At 42.7% G+C, this 17,928-nt stretch overlaps 1 protein-coding gene and 1 pseudogene across 2 annotated transcripts; one reads left to right on the top strand and one right to left on the bottom strand.

Annotated features, from left to right (window-relative positions):
- The window catches only part of LOC121492027, a 332,162-nt pseudogene that overhangs the window by 296,829 nt on the left and 17,405 nt on the right, over positions 1 to 17,928 (bottom strand).
- Positions 6,140 to 10,232, top strand: LOC121492025 (keratinocyte proline rich protein). Of its 2 annotated transcripts, none has more exons than XM_041757247.1 (2): positions 6,140 to 6,157; positions 7,684 to 10,232. In XM_041757247.1, the coding sequence occupies exon 2, from the start codon at positions 7,712 to 7,714 to the stop codon at positions 9,485 to 9,487; it is 1,776 nt and encodes a 591-aa protein (XP_041613181.1). In that variant the 5' UTR covers positions 6,140 to 6,157; positions 7,684 to 7,711; the 3' UTR covers positions 9,488 to 10,232. The 2 variants fall into 2 exon arrangements, with proteins under 2 accessions (XP_041613181.1, XP_041613180.1); XM_041757246.1 differs by lacking the exon at positions 6,140 to 6,157 and adding an exon at positions 6,184 to 6,225.

Below are 17,928 nucleotides of genomic sequence, written 5' to 3'. Positions count from 1 at the left end.
ATGTACTTTCCCACCAGCAATGGTATTGAAGGTTTCAATTTCTCCATGTCTTCCTCAACACCTGTTAGTGCCTTTTTTTTTTCATTATAGTCATGCTAGTGTGTATGAAGTGGTATGTCATTTGAGGGTTTGATGTGAATTTCCTTGATGACCAATAATATTGAACATATTTTTATGTGCTTATTGGCCATTTGTATATCTTCTTTGGAGAAAAATCTATTCAGATCCATTGTCTATTTTTAAATTGTAATATCTTTTTATTATTTAGTTGTAGGTGTTCTTTATATATTCTAGATACAAGTCCAGTTTCAGATATATAATTTACAAATATTGTCTTTTATTCTGTGGGTTATCTTTTCATTTTCTTGAGATTCAGATATTTTTGAGTATAATTGACACACAGTGTTACATTAGTTTTATGTGTACAATATAATGGTTCAATATCTCTGTACGTTATACTGTGCTCGCTAGAAGTGTAGCTACCATCTGTCACCATACAACACTATTACAGTATCATTTACTATATTCTCTGTGCTGTGCCTTCATCTCTGTGACTTATTCATTCCATAACTAGAAGCCTATATCTCCCATTCCCTTTCACCCATTTTTCCCATCCCCTAAACTCCCTTCTCTCTGATAGCCATCAGTTTGTTCTCTGTATTTATAGGTCTGATTCTGCTTTTTGTTTGTTGGCTTATTTATTTGTATTTTAGATACTACATATGAGTGAAATCATATGGTATTTGTCTTTCTCAGGCTGACTTACTTTGTTTAGCATAATATACTACTCTAGGCCCACCCATGCTGTCACAAATGGCAAGGTCTTATCTTTTTTATTATTGTGTAATATTCTATTGTATATATAGATTCCACTACACAATCACACACACACACACACACACACACACACACACATAATTTTTATCCATTCATCTATCAACAAACATTTAGGTTGCTTTCATATCTTGGCTATTGTCAATAATGCTGCAATAAACATGGGGGTGCACATATCTTTTTAAATTAGTGTTTTCATTTCATATGATCATCTTTTCACTTTCTTGATGTTATCATTTACAGCACAAAATTTTTAATTTTTATAAAGCCCAATTTGACTATTTTTCTTTTGTTGCTTCTGCTTTTGGTGTTGTATATAAGAAACTGTTGATTAATTTACTTCTATGTTTTCTACTGATAGTTGTATAGTTTTAGCTTTTTTTGAGTTAATTTTTAGAGTATTTTGAGTTAATTTTTATGTATATATGAAGAATAATATATTTTAATATTAATATCACCTGTAATATTATGCAAATTTATCTTCTCATCTTTCTGTATACATATCTAATGATGACACTATCATTATAGCGCTATATTTATTAATTTCATTGTTCTACCTCAATCTATAACTTTCTATCTCTTTCTAACTTTATTTTTATCTTTATAATTTGAATCTAATATTAGGACCAGAAATAACTTCAGGATTTTTGTCTAGAACTGAGACCCAGAGAATTTAAGTGATTTTGCTGGAGGCCACACAACTTTTAATGTCTTCTTTGTGTTAATAAAAGAGATTTATAATGAATAAAGGAATTTTACAGAAATAAGTTAACCTCAAGATTAAATTTAGGCAAAAATATAAATAATAAGGTATCTAGTCTCCAAATTGGAAGGTAGTTTATCTTTGAAACCCACAGCAAACAAATAATCCAAACATAAAAGAGCAATCTATATCCTTAATTTAATAAGTGAAATCTCATCTTCTTTCTAGCCAACTTATATCTACTGAAGTCTTTCTTGGTATCCTATCAGGCAACCAACTCTTTTAACTGGCTCCAGGGATTTATTACTAGGCTGATTTTCATAACATCATTTAACAAACATTTAATGGACACTTTCTAGGAACGCCACTTTCTGCTAGACCCAGTCTTCTGCTGCCAAGATGCTCATTATCTGGTGAAAAAAGCCATATCCATTGGTAAAAAAAAGTACATTATTTGTAGGTCCCATAAAAGAAGACTATTGGCGTCCGTGTGGCTCATTTCACCTGGGGTGATGGTGATAGTAGAGCTAAGTGAGGCTGATGGAGAACTTGGAGGTGGGCTAAATGTGATGCAATTCCTTTTTTTTTTTTTAATTTTTATTTATTTATGATAGTCACAGAGAGAGAGAGAGAGAGGCAGAGACACAGGCAGAGGGAGAAGCAGGCTCCATGCACTGGGAGCCTAATGTGGGATTCGATCCCGGGTCTCCAGGATCGTGCCCTGGGCCAAAGGCAAGCGCCAAACCACTGCGCCACCCAGGGATCCCCTGTGATGCAATTCCTAGCAGATATCTGGCACACAGGGGAATAGAGGTAGTTGGGGAGAAAAACAGGAGATAGTGTTCTGAGCAGAGGAAAGAATTCTGAGAAAAGGCATCAGACATGAAGCATCAGCCTACATTGGGAGCATGTAACTGAGGAGTAGGATGTGGCAAAAGGTTTTTTCTGTAACCAAAGATAGCTTGAAATTTGATGTATCTTTGCCAGCAAACCCTTTTTATACTTTTCCAAATCACTAGATATTGATAACCTAGTAATGCTACATTGATTATATTCTATGAGGCTTAGCATCTGATGAAGCAGGACTGTCCAGTCACCATAATAATCATAATATATTATGATTAAAACAGTAGTTAATTTAGTTCTGCTCTAGACTCAGAGTACTACTGTTTAATGGCATGAGTGTTACAAGACAGTCAGAGACTTCAAATACTCCATATAAGCAGGGGTATGAATTGTCTAGCCTAGTTCTTATCCTGCTGAGGAAACACATATATTACTCCTTCATTTCTACACATTCTCTGTTTATGCATTTCCAACTCCAGCCTCATTCTGTCCTTCTACATCTTTAAATCCCCTTATGTGTCCATTTAATGTTCCCAGTCACCATCCCTCTTGTGCTTGCTTCCTCTTTTATTTTTAATGTTTCTATTAAGGGTAGTTGCAAACAGAACTGGGAAGCTCTTCTGCTCTGTTTAATATTACCTTTTTTTTTTTTTTTTTTTGTTCTCCCTGACACAAAGAGATGTCCTTGTTTCATTATCTCTTAAACAGCCATTTGGTGACAATCTGTGATAGTATTTTGTGCCTTTACCTTTACCCTAGTTGACACATAGGTACTACATGGTTTAAATATGCATATCTGATCCACTGGAAACTGGGCTCAGGGAAGACAGCTCAATAGTACCCTGGTGACAGGATAAAACCCCGATTACTTCAATATTAGAGGGTGGGGGTCACAAGATATTAATAATTTATATGGAAAAGTTGAAAGATATCTGAGATGACAAATAGCACCTTCATTTCAGGAATGAGTCCCTTCACCTCCAGCTACTATAGTGATAGGAGGGGACTCAAATGAAAAGAATGTGAGTGATACAAAGGGAGAAGTTTTATCAAAAGAGTTCAAAAACATACATCTTTGCAAAGAGAGGACAAGTATTTATTTTAGCTCTTGGGATCAAGGCATTCTAACACACCCGTGAATTCTGTTAAGGTTCAACAAGCCTGGGCCCCAGAAGATCATAACTCCTGAAAAGGGTCTCATAGTACAACAAAGCATAGAGTATCTCTCTGTATCTGTAACTCAAGGTAACTTCATCTCATTGTTTATCTACTTCCTGAGTCTCTACCTCTAGATAACTTGGCTTTCAATCCTGGTTCTGACATTTCCAAGCTTATGATCACCAACAAATTATGACTGCTTTGAACTTTGATTTTTTTCAGCTATAAAAGATAATAATAGTTTGTACCCTACAGGCTATTCTAAAGATGAAGGGAGTTAATACATATCAAATCCTTAGCCAAGTGATGGTTATATAGCAAGTACTTGGTCAGTTATCTCTAGATTTATGTGTGCTTTTTGAGTTGCCTCCATCTTTTTATTCTTTTATTTTTTTGCCTTCATCTTTTTAAATTAATGCATGCATATCTGCTACCTCATGCCTCTGTCTCTTTCACATGACCTATTTCACTCCCAGCTTGTATTCTTTATACTTCTGTATTTTTTAAATTGCTAACTCGTCTCTATCTTTTGCTCTATATTTTATTGTATCTATCTCTATTTTTATCATTTTTGTAGGTATTTATATACCTAGGTTTCTTTTGATATCTTTATATCAATTTTACAAATCATTACACCTGTTATCACTATTCGTAGGTTTCTATGGTTATATGTCTAGCCATGTATATTTCTATAGCTCCATCTATCTAGATATTGTTGAAAACAAATTGTCTCTCCAAGACAACCATTAGCTTTAGTCCCCAGAGAGGTTCATCTTTTGGGGCTTCGGAATCTTCATCTGTAGAATGATGGAGTAGGACCATAAATTCCTGGGGACTCTTGTTACTTTGACCTTCTGAAACTCTATGATCCTACTCAAGTTTGGAATGGTATCTGAAGACCCCCTTTGGAATGAGTGTTGGAACCCAGAACTTGGACTTTAAAGTCAGGTGAACCTGGGCAGAGACTTCCCCATGGCAGGGACTGGTATGTGCACTGCAGGTCACAAAGCACTTTTGTACCATTATCTGATTTTACCTTCATGAGAACTTAGTGAAGTACTTTCATTCCCATCTTCATATGAGGAAACTAAGGTTCAGAAAGCTACATGAGTAACTGAGTGCTAAGTATTTTAGATCAGCTGTCTTATTTAAGTCACATGATAATTCTATGGCTTTTCTAATTCTTATTCCTCTTCTTTATTTCTCTTCTTATTTCTTCTTCTTCCTCTTTCTTCTTTTTCTTATTTCCATTTTATAGATAGATAATCTGAGGCTCATGGACGTTAAGTAGCTTTCACCCATTAGCAAGTACTGGAGCTCAGATTCAATCCCAAATTTGTCTAAAGTCTGTGCTGACAAGCTTGCTCAGAATCTTAAATGCCTATAGAGGCTAGAAGGTTATATAAAATAGTGAAATGATCCAGGTAGAAGGATTACTTCACTTTCCTTTAATCTCAGCAAAGAAAAACAAGAGCCTAAGTAAAATAATAAAAAGAAACTTATATTGTGCATTGCATCACAGATATATTATAGAATGATGGAGAATTGTAGAACATGTAAGTATATGTAGAACATAAAAGTATATGCCCTAAGAGGGGAATTATTAATTTTCAGGTTTATGGAAATTAGGTTCACCTTTGCCACATCCTCTGATTTAGAAGAAAAGCTGGATGTCTAGAATCTTAAGTATAATTTCTCTATTTCTAAATTGTTAATGATCACTTACTAAATTATATAAGCAAAAATTATGTAGGCAAAAGATAAAAAGATGTCTCATCCTGTCTGTATCTTGGGATGCCATGTTAGTGTGTCTGTCCTACACTATGCTGTCTTTAAACCCTATACCATAGCATTAGCTGAGCACCGGCTATAGAGCCATCAGGTTGCTCAGCTTAGGAGTAGGAGGAAATGCTGTGCCTGGTTGCTTATGGTTAACATTTATTCTGAGTAAATGTTGGATATTTTGAGTATCATTCTTGGCTGGATTCTTTTGCATAAAATAATTGCCTTAACCCTCACAACAACTCTGGAAAGAAGACTTAATTATCTTTATCTTCAGTTGAGTAAATTAATACTCCTGTCGGTTTTAAAGGTCACTCAGCTGTAAGTAGCCAACCTGGAATGTTAACTTCAGCTCTGACCATGTTCTCTTCGTTCTGTAGAGATGCCTCTATCTTTGAGGTGACTTTAATTGCTTCAAGTTGGGGAACTTTTCCTCTTTCATATTTATCTGATGAAAATCTGAGATAAGGAGGAAGTCAGGGGCCTGGAATCATCTTTCAGGACAAAAGATAGCTTTGCCACCCCTTATCATCCCCACCACCAGGTCTCCTAGGGATGGGGGGGAAACTTATAGGGGAAGGAGGAAGAAAACAAGAATCTACTCCTTCAGAGTCGAGAAGCTTTGACATTGAAGTGAGATACTCCCACATTCTGTAGGTGACTGCAAGGTCAGGCATACAGGGAGGGGACTGCTGCTGGAATGCTAACCTGGGTGATGAGCCAGTCAGATGCCAATAAGCTGTCTCATGGTGTAAGCCAGACGCAGAGCTCTTTATATAAAGACAGCCCTCTGCCCAGATCCTTCAGCCTGAATGTCTGCTTGCTGTGAGGAGGGTGAGTCTAGGGGTTGGGTCCCGGGATTGGGCTAGAGATGCATCTCAGGGGATGCCCAGATTCACAAGGTAAGGCATGGTGGGAGGTGGGGGAGCTTCAAGCACCTCCCAGGAAGTGCTTGAAGGAAGAGTGATACATAAACCTGAGGAGAAATGTCTGGTAGACTTTTAGGAGACATAATAAGAATATTTGTGGAGTTTGTGTGAAGAACTGAGGGCCTGAAGTCAGTGTATTTGCCTTTGATAATAGTGGTCTCCTCCTCAAGTAGCATTTTCCCACATCAGGATCTCTTTTCCTGGAAAAGATGCATTTACACCTTATGAGCAGAGTTGTGTGTCAGGGGGTTACTTTCCCTAAGGGCATGTGTTTGTAGATATTCTCTATAAATGGAGAATGGAAGGCTTTGCTTTTCATTAGAAGCATTTGCAGTATTTCTGGAGCCTATTGAGAAGTGTTTTGTTGGGCGAATTAATTGTTAAATCAGCCACCCTGCTATGCCAGTCACAGGGCTGCCTGTATACAAACCGATGAATTTAGGGAGGGCAGAGGAATGGAGATTGCTTCTGTTTCTCCCTGGATAAGTGTCATGTTGGGGTATGCTTGTATCCCCCAAATCATGTTTGTATGCTTCTGCTGTGCAGGGTTTTATGTGGGGCTGAACATCAGTCTTGTGATTTAGGAATCTTGCACTTTCTGGGTTACCCCATCTAGGCACTCATTCCTTGCCTTTACAAGGAGCTAAGGAGAAAACATTTCTGAAGTAGCAGGTTGTCCCATGTCAGATAATTTAGAACAGCAACCTGCCTGGGCAGATTGCCATGTTGGTTCTGAGCCTTTCCAAGGCTGGCATGTTTTGTCTGTGTGTGTTTTGCATATGTCTATGAGGGTCATTTAAAGAAATTCACCTAAAAAGATTGAATGTGGAGAAACAAATATTTATATTGGGTTTGAGCTGTGCAATAACGGACTGGATCTTTTACTTTTCAGTGGGTGCTTTGGGCACAGATGGAACCTGAACACTTAATCCCACCTGCTCGTTTTTACATGTTTGCACTTGTATGTGTCACCAGTGTATGTATGTGAGGATATCCAAGCTCCTGTGGGTGTGGAGACCCCACTTTGGGCTACAGCCTCAGAAGCAGTGTTATCTCCACCTCCTGTAGAGTGCTCTCCTGCCACTTAGGACAAGGAATCCTACGGTCTTCAACACACTCTGTGTTAGACACTCTGTGCTGAATGAAGCCCGGGACTGACGCTGGTGGGCGCAGTTGCACTCTGTGCCCACCCCCCAAGGGGAGACTCTGGATGCCTACAACTGTGGCTGTGCCTTTGAAGCTCCCTTAGATCAGGACAGGTCTCAGTGGCAGTGGTGACTAATAATGGATCCCTCTAACTCAGTAAGTGTTCTTGGGTAAAGGTTGATAGTTGGGGAGGAAAGTACAGGGAAGAAGCAGTGTCTTTCCCTTGGTCCTAGATCCTTCTCCCCCAACAACTCATCCTCCTAACACTGATTTTTCTACTGTCAGGTCTCACTCACCTGCCTTCATCAGAACCATGTGTGACCAGCAGCAGATTCAATGTTGCCTGCCGCTTCCCCAGTGCTGTGTGAAGGGTTCCTCCTTCTACTCCTCCCAGTCGCCCAGTGCCAACAGCCAGGTGGTAGTCCAAGCCCCTTGTGAGATGCAACTTATAGAGTGTCCTGCACCATGCCCAGTTCAAGTTTCCCAGGTGAAGTGCCAGGCTTCGAGCCAGTCTAAGACTGCCCAGGTGAAGTGCCAGGCTCCATGCCCATCTAAGACTGCCCAGGTGAAGGGCCAGGCTCCATGCCCATCTAAGACCGCCCAGGTGAAGTGCCAGGCTCCATGCCAGTCTCAAATTTCCTCTGTTCAAAGCCAGGCCCTATGCCAGCCTGAGGTTTCCTATGTGCAGTGTGAAGGTCCATGCCCTGTTCAGACGTGTTATGTAGAATGTGCTCCAGTTTGCTATACAGAAACTTGTTTTGTGGAATACCCAGTCCAGAACTTTGCACCCTGTCCAGCTCCTCAGCCTGTCCAGACTTATGTGGCTTGTCCCCCAGTTTCCCAAACTCAGGGAAAATTCTCCACCCAGCGTCAGTATCAAGGTTCTTATGGCAGATACGCCCTGCAGGGTCAGTCCCCAGCTTCCTACAACAATTGCACCCCCCAGTTCCAATCCAGGACTGCCTACAGCAACTGCGCCCCCCAGCGTCAGTCCCGGGCTTCATTCAGCACTTGTGCACCCCAGTGCCAGGCCCAAGGCTCTTATGGGAGCTTCTCCTCTCAGCGCAGCCGCTCCCAGAGCACCAGCAGGTGCCTCCTGCCCGGCCGGCTGCAGCCTCCCTACCGCAGCTGTTCCCCACCACGAAGGTCTGAGCCCTTCTACAGCAGCTGCCTGCCATCTGCATGTTCTTCGGGCTCCTATAACTACTGCACCCCACCACGCCGCTCTGAGCCCATCTATAGCAGTGGCTGCCCGCGGGGTCCTTCCTCAGGCTGCGCTAGGAGATGTGGTCCCAAGTGTCGGATAGAGATTTCCTCCCCCTGCTGCCCCAAGCAGGTGCCCCCGCAAAAGTGTGCAGTTCAGATTCCTCCCATCAGACGCTGCTCTGAGAGTTGTGCCCCACGACCCTCCTGGGGAGCCTCCTGCCCGGAGCTGAGGCCACCTGCAGAGTCACGTCCACTCCCAAGCTTCTGTCCATCACGGCGTCTGGACCGAAGTCCAGAGAGATCGCTGCAGCGATGCCCACTTCCTGCCCCAAGTTCCTGTCCACGTCCTGCTCTACGGCGGTACCCGCGCCCAGAACCATGTGCAAGGTCAGGGCCGCGTTCATGTCCTCCACCGCGGCGACTTTCCGAACCTTGTCTGTGTCCGGAGCCACGTCCAGCCCCGCGTGCAGCCCCACGACCTAGACCAGTGCAGCGTGAATTTCCCGAGCCACGTCCCTGTCCGCAGCCCTGTGAGCGCCCAGAACCCTACTCACTTCCAGAGCCAAGTCCCCTTCCAGCACCCTGCCCGAGCCCAGAGCCGTGTGCGGAGCCTCTGCGCTGTCCCAGCCCGTGCTCGGGACCACGACCGAACCCAGGCCCAGGAGACCTAGGCTGTCATGAGTCTAGTCCATGCCTCCTGGACACCGATGCCCCCAGCTGTGGCCCAACTGGTTGTAGCCAGTGGCAAGGAAGTGGTGACAACTTTGGACCTTGTGATGGGATTCCAGAGCCACAGGGTTTTGGTGATTGTGGAGACCAAGGCGGCACCTGTGTTGGACTGAAAGGCGGTTCTGATGCTGGAACAAAGGGTGCTTATTTTTAAGGATGAGACATCCTTGCCTCCTGCCCTGAAAATGTTCTGCCTCCTTTCCCAGCAGCCTCAATTTCCAGTATGTTCTTGTGCGCTTCTTTCCAAAGACAGTCGGAGCCTCCCCGCTGCAGAGGTGATGTCCAAACTTCGTTGCATGCCATCTCGGGATCCACCCCTGGGTCTCAGGCCCCTCTCCAGCCCTACATCTGGCTCCTCCCCTGAACACACCCTCAGTTCCAGCCAAACCAGTCTGGCCACCAGGGCACATCTGGGTGTTGTCCAGAATATACCTTGGGTGTCCCTTGCCTCTAAGCCTCTGCTCACTTCCTGCCCTCCTTGCCTGGACCAATTCTCTGCTATGCCCAGCCTCTGAAATTCAGCCCATCTTTCAAGACCTCTTCCTTGGTCTTTTCTGTTTGTTCCTACCCAAGGGAACCTATGCCAAGTTCCTAAAACTTATTGCATTGCTCATACCAGCAATTTGGCAACTGCCTTGCAATATCTCTTGAATTATTTCACTTTTCCAGTGTGTCTGTTTTTCTTGCCCAACTAGGTTGTAAGCTCCCATTTGAGTGAAGTGAGAATATCTCTAAAGCCCTGTGCTTCTCTTGAGGCAAGCAGCTGCTCAGCAAGGCTTGTGGGTTGGCAGCTTGAGCGACGATCTGGTTGGCAGCTTGAGCGACGATCTATCCTGACTGGCAACCCCAGGATCTGGGACAGAAGGAGGTCATGTAACAATAAAGATGATACTCTCATAGTCTGAGTCTTGCATAATGCCTGATTTTTTACTCCTTCCTGACTCTCTGGGATGAGCTTCTTTGTTATTATTATTTTTCTTGAGTTTATTGTACTCGTGATCTGAGTTTTGCTTGACCAGTGGATTACCTTATGGGTTTTCTGTCTCCTCTCGGTGTCAAGAAGAACTCTTGCTCCTCAGTCTGGGGGCAGAGGTCTCAGGTCTGGGCTGGGCAGGTCATCCAGCTGTGAGTGTTGGGAGTGGGAAGGGAGCCTGAGGAGAACTGGAAGCTCTCTGTGATATTCCACACAGGGTACACTCTTCTTTTGCTCAGAATAAACTATTTGTGCCTTTTTTTTTTCCATCATAGAAAAGGCTGCCTCTATGTTCCTCCATTGCTTTTGAATCCCACTGGGCGTGAGTGGTCTTGGTAGTATGAAGATACAGCTTAGAGGGTCTTCTTTTCCCACTCCCTATCTTTGAGATGGGTGCTATGGAATGAGTGCTTTTGGGGTGAACCTATCCCCAAAGGGAGACAGTAGCCTGAGGCCACCAGGGTCTGTAGAAGACAAAGAGGGTCTCTTAAGAGGACAGCAGGGAGTGACTCTGGCCTGGACTCACAGATCCAGCTCCACAGGTTAGCACCACAGATCCAGAGGACATCTTTGGCTCTGAAGACATCTTTCCCTTGTCCCAGAGATCTGGCCTTGCAGTGTCAGAGGTAGAGACCTAAGAGACACCTGGCAAAGGAAAACCGGACTTCTTTATGTGAAGTACATTCATTCATTTTTTTGACTGACAAATATTCATTGCTTATCTGTCAAGTAGGGACTAGTAAAAGGCACAGAAATAACTCCTCTTTGCTCTCAGAGAGCTTACTGCCTAGAGCGCTGGTTCTCAGAGTGGTACTTGAACCAGCAGCATAGCACCACCTAGGACATTATGACAAATACAAGTGCATCACATCAGACCTACTGAAGCTGAGATTCTAGCGATGAGGCCTGCGAAGCCTGATTTTAACCAGCCCTCCAGGTATTTCTGCTGCCCAATGTTTGGTTGTTACTAGTTTAGTGAAATATATTATACAGGTAGAACATGAATATATGTATATGTATGTGTGTGATTATATATATATATAATATATATATATGTGTGTCCTCTTATTTTCAGAATAGCCCACAACACAAGCATTATTTATTTATTTTTCTTTTTTTTTAATAATAAATTCATTTCTTATTGGTGTTCAATTTGCCAACATACAGAATAACACCCAGTGCTCATCCCATCAAGTGCCCCACTCAGTGCCCGTCACCCATTCACCCCCCCCCCCCGCCCTCCTCCCCTTCCATCACCCCTACTTCATTTCCCAGAGTTAGGAGTGACACAAGCATTATTATCTCACCACTTGACAGAGCTGGAAGGAAGCACACAGGCTAAAGCCACACAGCCAGACTCAATTCCAAGCCTACACTCTTTGCTACTACATGTGGCATCTTTTATCTCAGTCATAATCTCTGCCTCTTCTTCCAACACATTTTTTTTCGACAGGTTATTTTCACCAGTTTTACTTTTGCCTCTTCTCTTCAAATCCAGGCTCTTCTAGGACCCTATCTGCTCTGTGGCACAAGCCCTCAAGGGCTTGGCAGGGTCCAAATAGCTCCCATGGGACACCCTGGTGGGGGTGGGAAGAAGCTTGAAAGACCCAGATGGGTATTCTCATTAGATCTCTCCCCCCGTTCTTTCAAACATACCCCTGAACAAGGCCCCTCTTTTCTGGAGGATGAATGTGGAGCAGTCCATTCCCTCAAGACACAGAAGAAACCCAGACCTGAATGGAAGATAATGGCATTCACTCCTAGGAAGCCCCACCTTCCTCAGGTTGAGTGTACAGGTCACCACACAGGCTCTTTGTTTCAATGACCCATGACCTGCACTGTTGTCTCAGGATAGACTCTGGTCCCCAGGATAACTAGGCCTGAATATGGAAAGAGATTGGATGATAGTAGAATATAGGGGTCTCTGGGTAAGTCAGGCTGGGCCTGTGCTCTGTCACAGACCAGGGCTGTTCACCAGCCAGCCTCAGTGCCATCTCTGTAACCAGAGGAGCTCAGAGCCCAATGCTCCACTCTCCTGGGGCAATAGTTTGAATTGGGTCCTCCCACCTCACCCCTTCCACTCTCCACTTCCTTCACACGTGATCTGCCTCCCAGAACTCTGCCTTTTGCTTCTATATCAATGATTTGAACAAAGCTTAAAGGGCTGAGGATTGGAATTTCAGAGCAAAAAAGACCACTTATAAAAGCCTTTTAAACTTGCTCAGAGACCTGTGAGAGAATCTCCTTTTTGAATATCACACTAACCATCTAAGGCAGTGCACAGGTTGCGTGGTGTTGTTTCCATTTTAGGTGACCAGACTATGCCCAGAAATGCCAGTGCATCAGGCAAATCACAAACAGTATGAAGCAGAGGTCAGCCAGACTCCTATGCTTGGCATCCAGGATGAGGACCTAGCTTCCAGAGATGAGGGACTAGTTAGTCTGAGTAAATGTAAGAGAGGTTGGATGCCCCGCCACCCCCACACCCCAAATCTTGCTTATATCTATGTGCAATTCTCTATCTTTTACCTCTTTTAGGCCTCCCTGGGCCCCTGGGATTAGCATTTTCACTGTAGAATGAGGGAATTGCACTAGATGTTCTCAGAATTTCCTTCCAGACCAGGTGGATTAGCCACAGTTGCACTTTGTTACTAGGCTCAGTTCTTTATATATAGGTGGAATGACCCGGGAACCCACTTAAAGAGACAGAGTCTCAAGATCTATCCCAGATCTATTTAAATTGAATTTCTAGAGAGAGAGAGAGAGAGAATCTGAGACCTCCATTTGAAAATTATTCTGATCAGCTGAGATAAAAGTCATTGATGTAGTGATACCCAGGGCTATAAGCTTACTCAATATCTACAAGGAGAGTTAAAACTTGCACATATCTGGCCACAGCATAAAGAAAAGGTGGACATGGTGACAAAATTGAGGCTGACAACTGCCTTTTTGTGAAAATTTTTATGTAATTACCCAACGCCAGAGTCAAATTTTCCACTTCTCAGTCTAGGAGCACCTCAAGACCATGGAGTCTTCTTTTCTCTCAGTTAAATCCCCAACCACTGCCACCCAAAATACCTAGGATGTGGCTCTTGTGTATGGCTGAGAGAGGGGAGGTTGTAGGATATATGTTACAGATTTTTTGCTGGGAGAAGATAGGCTTAGTTTTAGTATATCTCTCCTTTATCCAGGCACTATTTAAATATTAAGAGGGAGGAATTCCACATCTCAAAGTTTGTCCTAAAGACTAGAATAATCCTGGATAAATAACCAAATAGAACTATCATGCATAAGGGAATAGCTCAGTTCTTTATATATAGGTAGATAGTAGTAATCAGAAGAAAGGCAGTGCACACAACATATAGGAAAATAACCAGGTGGTGAATAAGACTTGGTCCTGGGCCATAGCATACTCCTGATTTCTGGCCTGGTTGGACATCTCAGAAGATCCACATGCCTGTGGCTTAAAACTAGTTAGGAAGAGAGGGTGATACATAAAAATCCATGTGCTTCCCCATCACCAGGGACTATCAAACTCATTCTTCCAAAAGATGAAGCTTCCTGACCTGAAAGACTAAACTAGAAGTATCTAGAAGCCTATGAATAACCCAAGCTATGCCAAGCCCACCCATCATGTCCCTCACCACATCTTATCATAGGAGCCCTGAGATGAGTTAACATCTTTCTCCTGTTCTTGACTGTTATATCTGTCAGGAATAAAATCATTTATCGACTTAAATAAAAACATCCATTCATTTGATAAACATTTATGAAACCTAGCTATCTCCCAGGAACTGTGCTTGGTTTTGGAAATACAACGGTGAGTAAGGCAGACACCATCATACCTACTTGGAGTTTGAAAGACTATAGAGTTTATAAGAGCTTGAACATAGGAGGCACAGTGTACCATGGAAACCCATAGGAGGGGTACAAATGGCTCAAGTGCCTAGAGGAGGTGCCTACAATCAGAGATTTGAAAGTTGGTAGGAGATGTCAAATGAATGGAGGAAAGAGGAGAACACTCCAGGAAGAAACAATAGGTATGCTGTCATTAAAATAATATCATGACAGATGACCAGAGGAATATTTCCTCCTTATTTGACCATCATTCTTGGTTCCAAACACGTCCATCTTTACCCTATTCTAAGGAAGTTCTTATCAATATTTTAGAGTAAAACTTAAGAAGAAACTGGCCTAAGTTTCAGGTGACTTCAAATTATGAAGGAAAATTGAAGAAAAGATTCTATCAGTGTGGGTTAGAATAATGGACCTAATCTGACAAGATAAAATGTAATATAAAGGTGAAGTTCTGAGTTCAAGTGAAAGATCTACTGCACTTGTAGAAGATGAGTGGATATATCAAAGCCACACATATAAAGAAAAGTTTGGTTGATTAAAACCTTAGCATAGGGCAAGTGTGAGATTGTCTGCAGCACATGGTGATGAGCTCCTGTTCTTCATAGTTAGTCATGATAGTGTTGCTCTGCTTAGTCCAGACAGTGGTCCAGACAGTGCACAAATGGAAGTGAGGCTAGAGGATGATGTGTCAGCCTACTATGGGTCAGCCACCACCTGAGACAGGAAACCTACATCCTTCCTCACACTGACAACTTGCCAAGATGCTATTATTTGCTCCAATTTATAGACAGTGTCACAGACACACACACGAAATCTACTGAGGTTAACTAAACTGTCTGGTCACACATCTAAGACCTGATAGTGCTAGAACCCAAGCCTAGGCTTATCTTGCTTCAAAACTCAGTCTCTCTGTGGAAGGAAGAATAATGTTATATTTTCTTTTTCAGAGAGGAGGAGACAGGAGGAAAGGTGTGGAGGGAAATGGGGAGAGAATCTTAAGTAGACTTCATGCCCAGTGTGAAGCCAGATGTGGGCTTGAACATGGGGCTTGATCCCACAACCCTGAGATCATGACCTGAGCCAAAATCAAGAGTTGGATGCTTAACCGACTTGAGCCACCCAGGTGCCCTTAATGTATTTTCAAAGAAGTAGCATGTTGCTCTCTCTCTTCCATTATTTGAAAGACTTTCTTTCAGAAAAAGTAAAAGACAAGAGCTTAAATCCAATGGTTGGAAATTTCTGGTTAGAAATAAAGAGAATAACTTAATAATCAGAACTGTGTGGAAATGGAATGCACTGTTACTGCTGCAGTCAACACTTATTCAAATGATGAGTTTTTACTATGTCAGACTGTATTCTGGATGCTTGGGATGTATTAGTGAATGAAACAGAGATGCTTTTTCTCAAGGGACTGTTATTCTAGCAAAGGAAAACATAATAAAAAACGGACATATTTAAATATATATATATAACATTAAAATATACAAACTTCTTTGGAAATAAGAATAGCAAAGGAGATGTTGTGGGCAGGCATCCCAGACAGCATAAGAAGAGGAGGATGACTGAGCTCCGTGTATGGGAGAAAGGGGCCCAGAGGGGTGTGGAACGTGAGCCAGCATGCATAGGAAAAGGCATCATGAGATAGGAGTTCGACCCCAGCTCCACCACTTACTAGGAGAGAGGTCTTAGCTTTGGCAGTTTCCCTTGACACATAATTCCTTCATTTATAAAATGTGGTTAAAAGAAAAATATACCCCTGTCCGTGTCACACAGGATTAGATAGGTTATTTAAATTACATACACTTTGTATATTATGAAACACTACAAATATATCTCCCTTTAACAGTGAGTTGTTTACGCCTAAGGAGAGAAAGACAAGGGAGAGATGACAATTGGCCCCTCTGATGAGAGAGGTTGGCCACAAAGGCAAGCCAAGTCCAGATGCAAGCAAAGCCTGGACAAACAGACAGGTAGAGGGGAAGCACAAACAGGAATGGATCTGGTCAGCTCAGACAAGTCAAGGGAGGCATGGAGGAGGAGGAACTGAAGGAGTAAGGGACATGGGAAGACAGACAGAAGGGGGTTGGGGGATGGGTGGTGCGAAATGGCTCAGGCAGGAAGCTGAATCTAGAAGGAATAAGGGATTTGGGGACAGTTTGCTCACATACCAGCATGGATGTTGGCTCAAGGATAATGAAGTGAGCTACTATCACAAACAGTCATCAATGTGTTGATGCCACTCAGCCAGTTTGCCAATGATTCTTTGGGTTAGCCAGGAGAAGAGGAAGGGCCAGGGAGGGGAGGCTCTCAATCATTCAGAAATACATTTAAAGCTTGAATCATGATTGGGTCCTTAGTCATGAAAAGGCCTTCTGATTTGACCCAGCCTGGATAAAAAGCCTGGATTGGGCAATCATTAATTAATCGGTTTTTCCCATAACATCTCATCAATATTCTTCAGAGGCTTGTTTTGTTCAGTCAGAAATCCAGGAAGTATTTCCAGTGGGCATAGTCATATTCCTCTTGCAGCAATGCAGGGTTTCCCACCCTCAGAACTAGTGACATTTTGGTTGGGATAATTCTTTTTCATGGGAACACATGGTAGGATATTAAGCAGCGGCCCTGGCCTCTACCCACTAGATGACAGTATCAAACACAACTCCCCTGATCAGCTGTGATGATTAAAGGCCTCTGCAGACTTTCAAATGCTTCCCCCTGGGGGCATGAAATAGGAGTTGGGGTTTGCAAAATCCACCCACCTTCCTTTAATGAGAACCATCGAATTAGAAAAGAAACTCTGGCCTTGTCCTTGGGACACTCCCAATCCCATGGAGAGTGCTGTCCTGTCCTCACCTCTATCCCAAATGATTCCCATCCATTAACAGTAAAAAGGGAATATCAAGGAAGGGAGAAGAAATGTGTGGGAAATATCAGGAAGGGAGACAGAACATAAAGACTCCTAACTCTGGGAACCGAACTAGGGGTGGTGGAAGGGGAGGAGGGCGAGGGGTGGGGGGAATGGGTGATGGGCACTGAGGGGGACACTTGACGGGATGAGCACTGGGTGTTATTCTGTATGTTGGTAAATTGAACACCAATAAAAATTAATTTATTAAAAAAAAGAAATATAATAATTGGGGGACAGAATATGTCAACTAAAACTAGGAGTATTTACATTTAAATAAAGTTTATTAAAAAAAAAAACAGTAAAAAGGTTCTGTTGCTGTGAGGTAGGAACACAGGCAAAGAATTCCAGTTTCAAGGATCCATGGAAGCTTCTTAATTTTTAAAAAAGATTTACTTATTTATTTATTCATGAGAGACACAGAGAGAAGCAGAGACACAGGCATAGGGAGAAGCAGGCTCCCTTCAGGGAGCCCAGTGTGGGACTTGATCCCAGGACCCTGGGATCAAGACCTGAGCCAAAGGCAGATGCTCAACCACTGAGCCACCCTGGCATCTCAGCTTCTTATTTTCATTGAGAGAAATGAGTATTGATTATGGAAGGATAGATTATGTTGGCTATTAGGGTGATTATGAGTAGATGAGCTGTGACTATCATTGCAATTTTTTTGGCAAATTTATCCAGTAGCTCAGAATACTCCCTTTCTAACTCTTCTGCTGGTCTGCTAAGGAGTGTCAGTGGTAACCTGAAAAAATTGTAAGCAAGAATTTCCATTGTCTTGAAGAATCAGAACACAAGACATTTTCACACAAAAAGAATAAATTTTTATTGATGGTTGGTTAATAGGATTTATTGGTAA

Source organism: Vulpes lagopus, chromosome 5 (genome assembly GCF_018345385.1).
Source record: "Vulpes lagopus strain Blue_001 chromosome 5, ASM1834538v1, whole genome shotgun sequence".
NCBI classification, from domain to species: Eukaryota; Metazoa; Chordata; class Mammalia; order Carnivora; family Canidae; genus Vulpes; species Vulpes lagopus.
The sequence above is the reverse complement of the archived record's forward strand: the minus strand, read 5'-3'. Positions and strand labels throughout refer to the sequence as shown.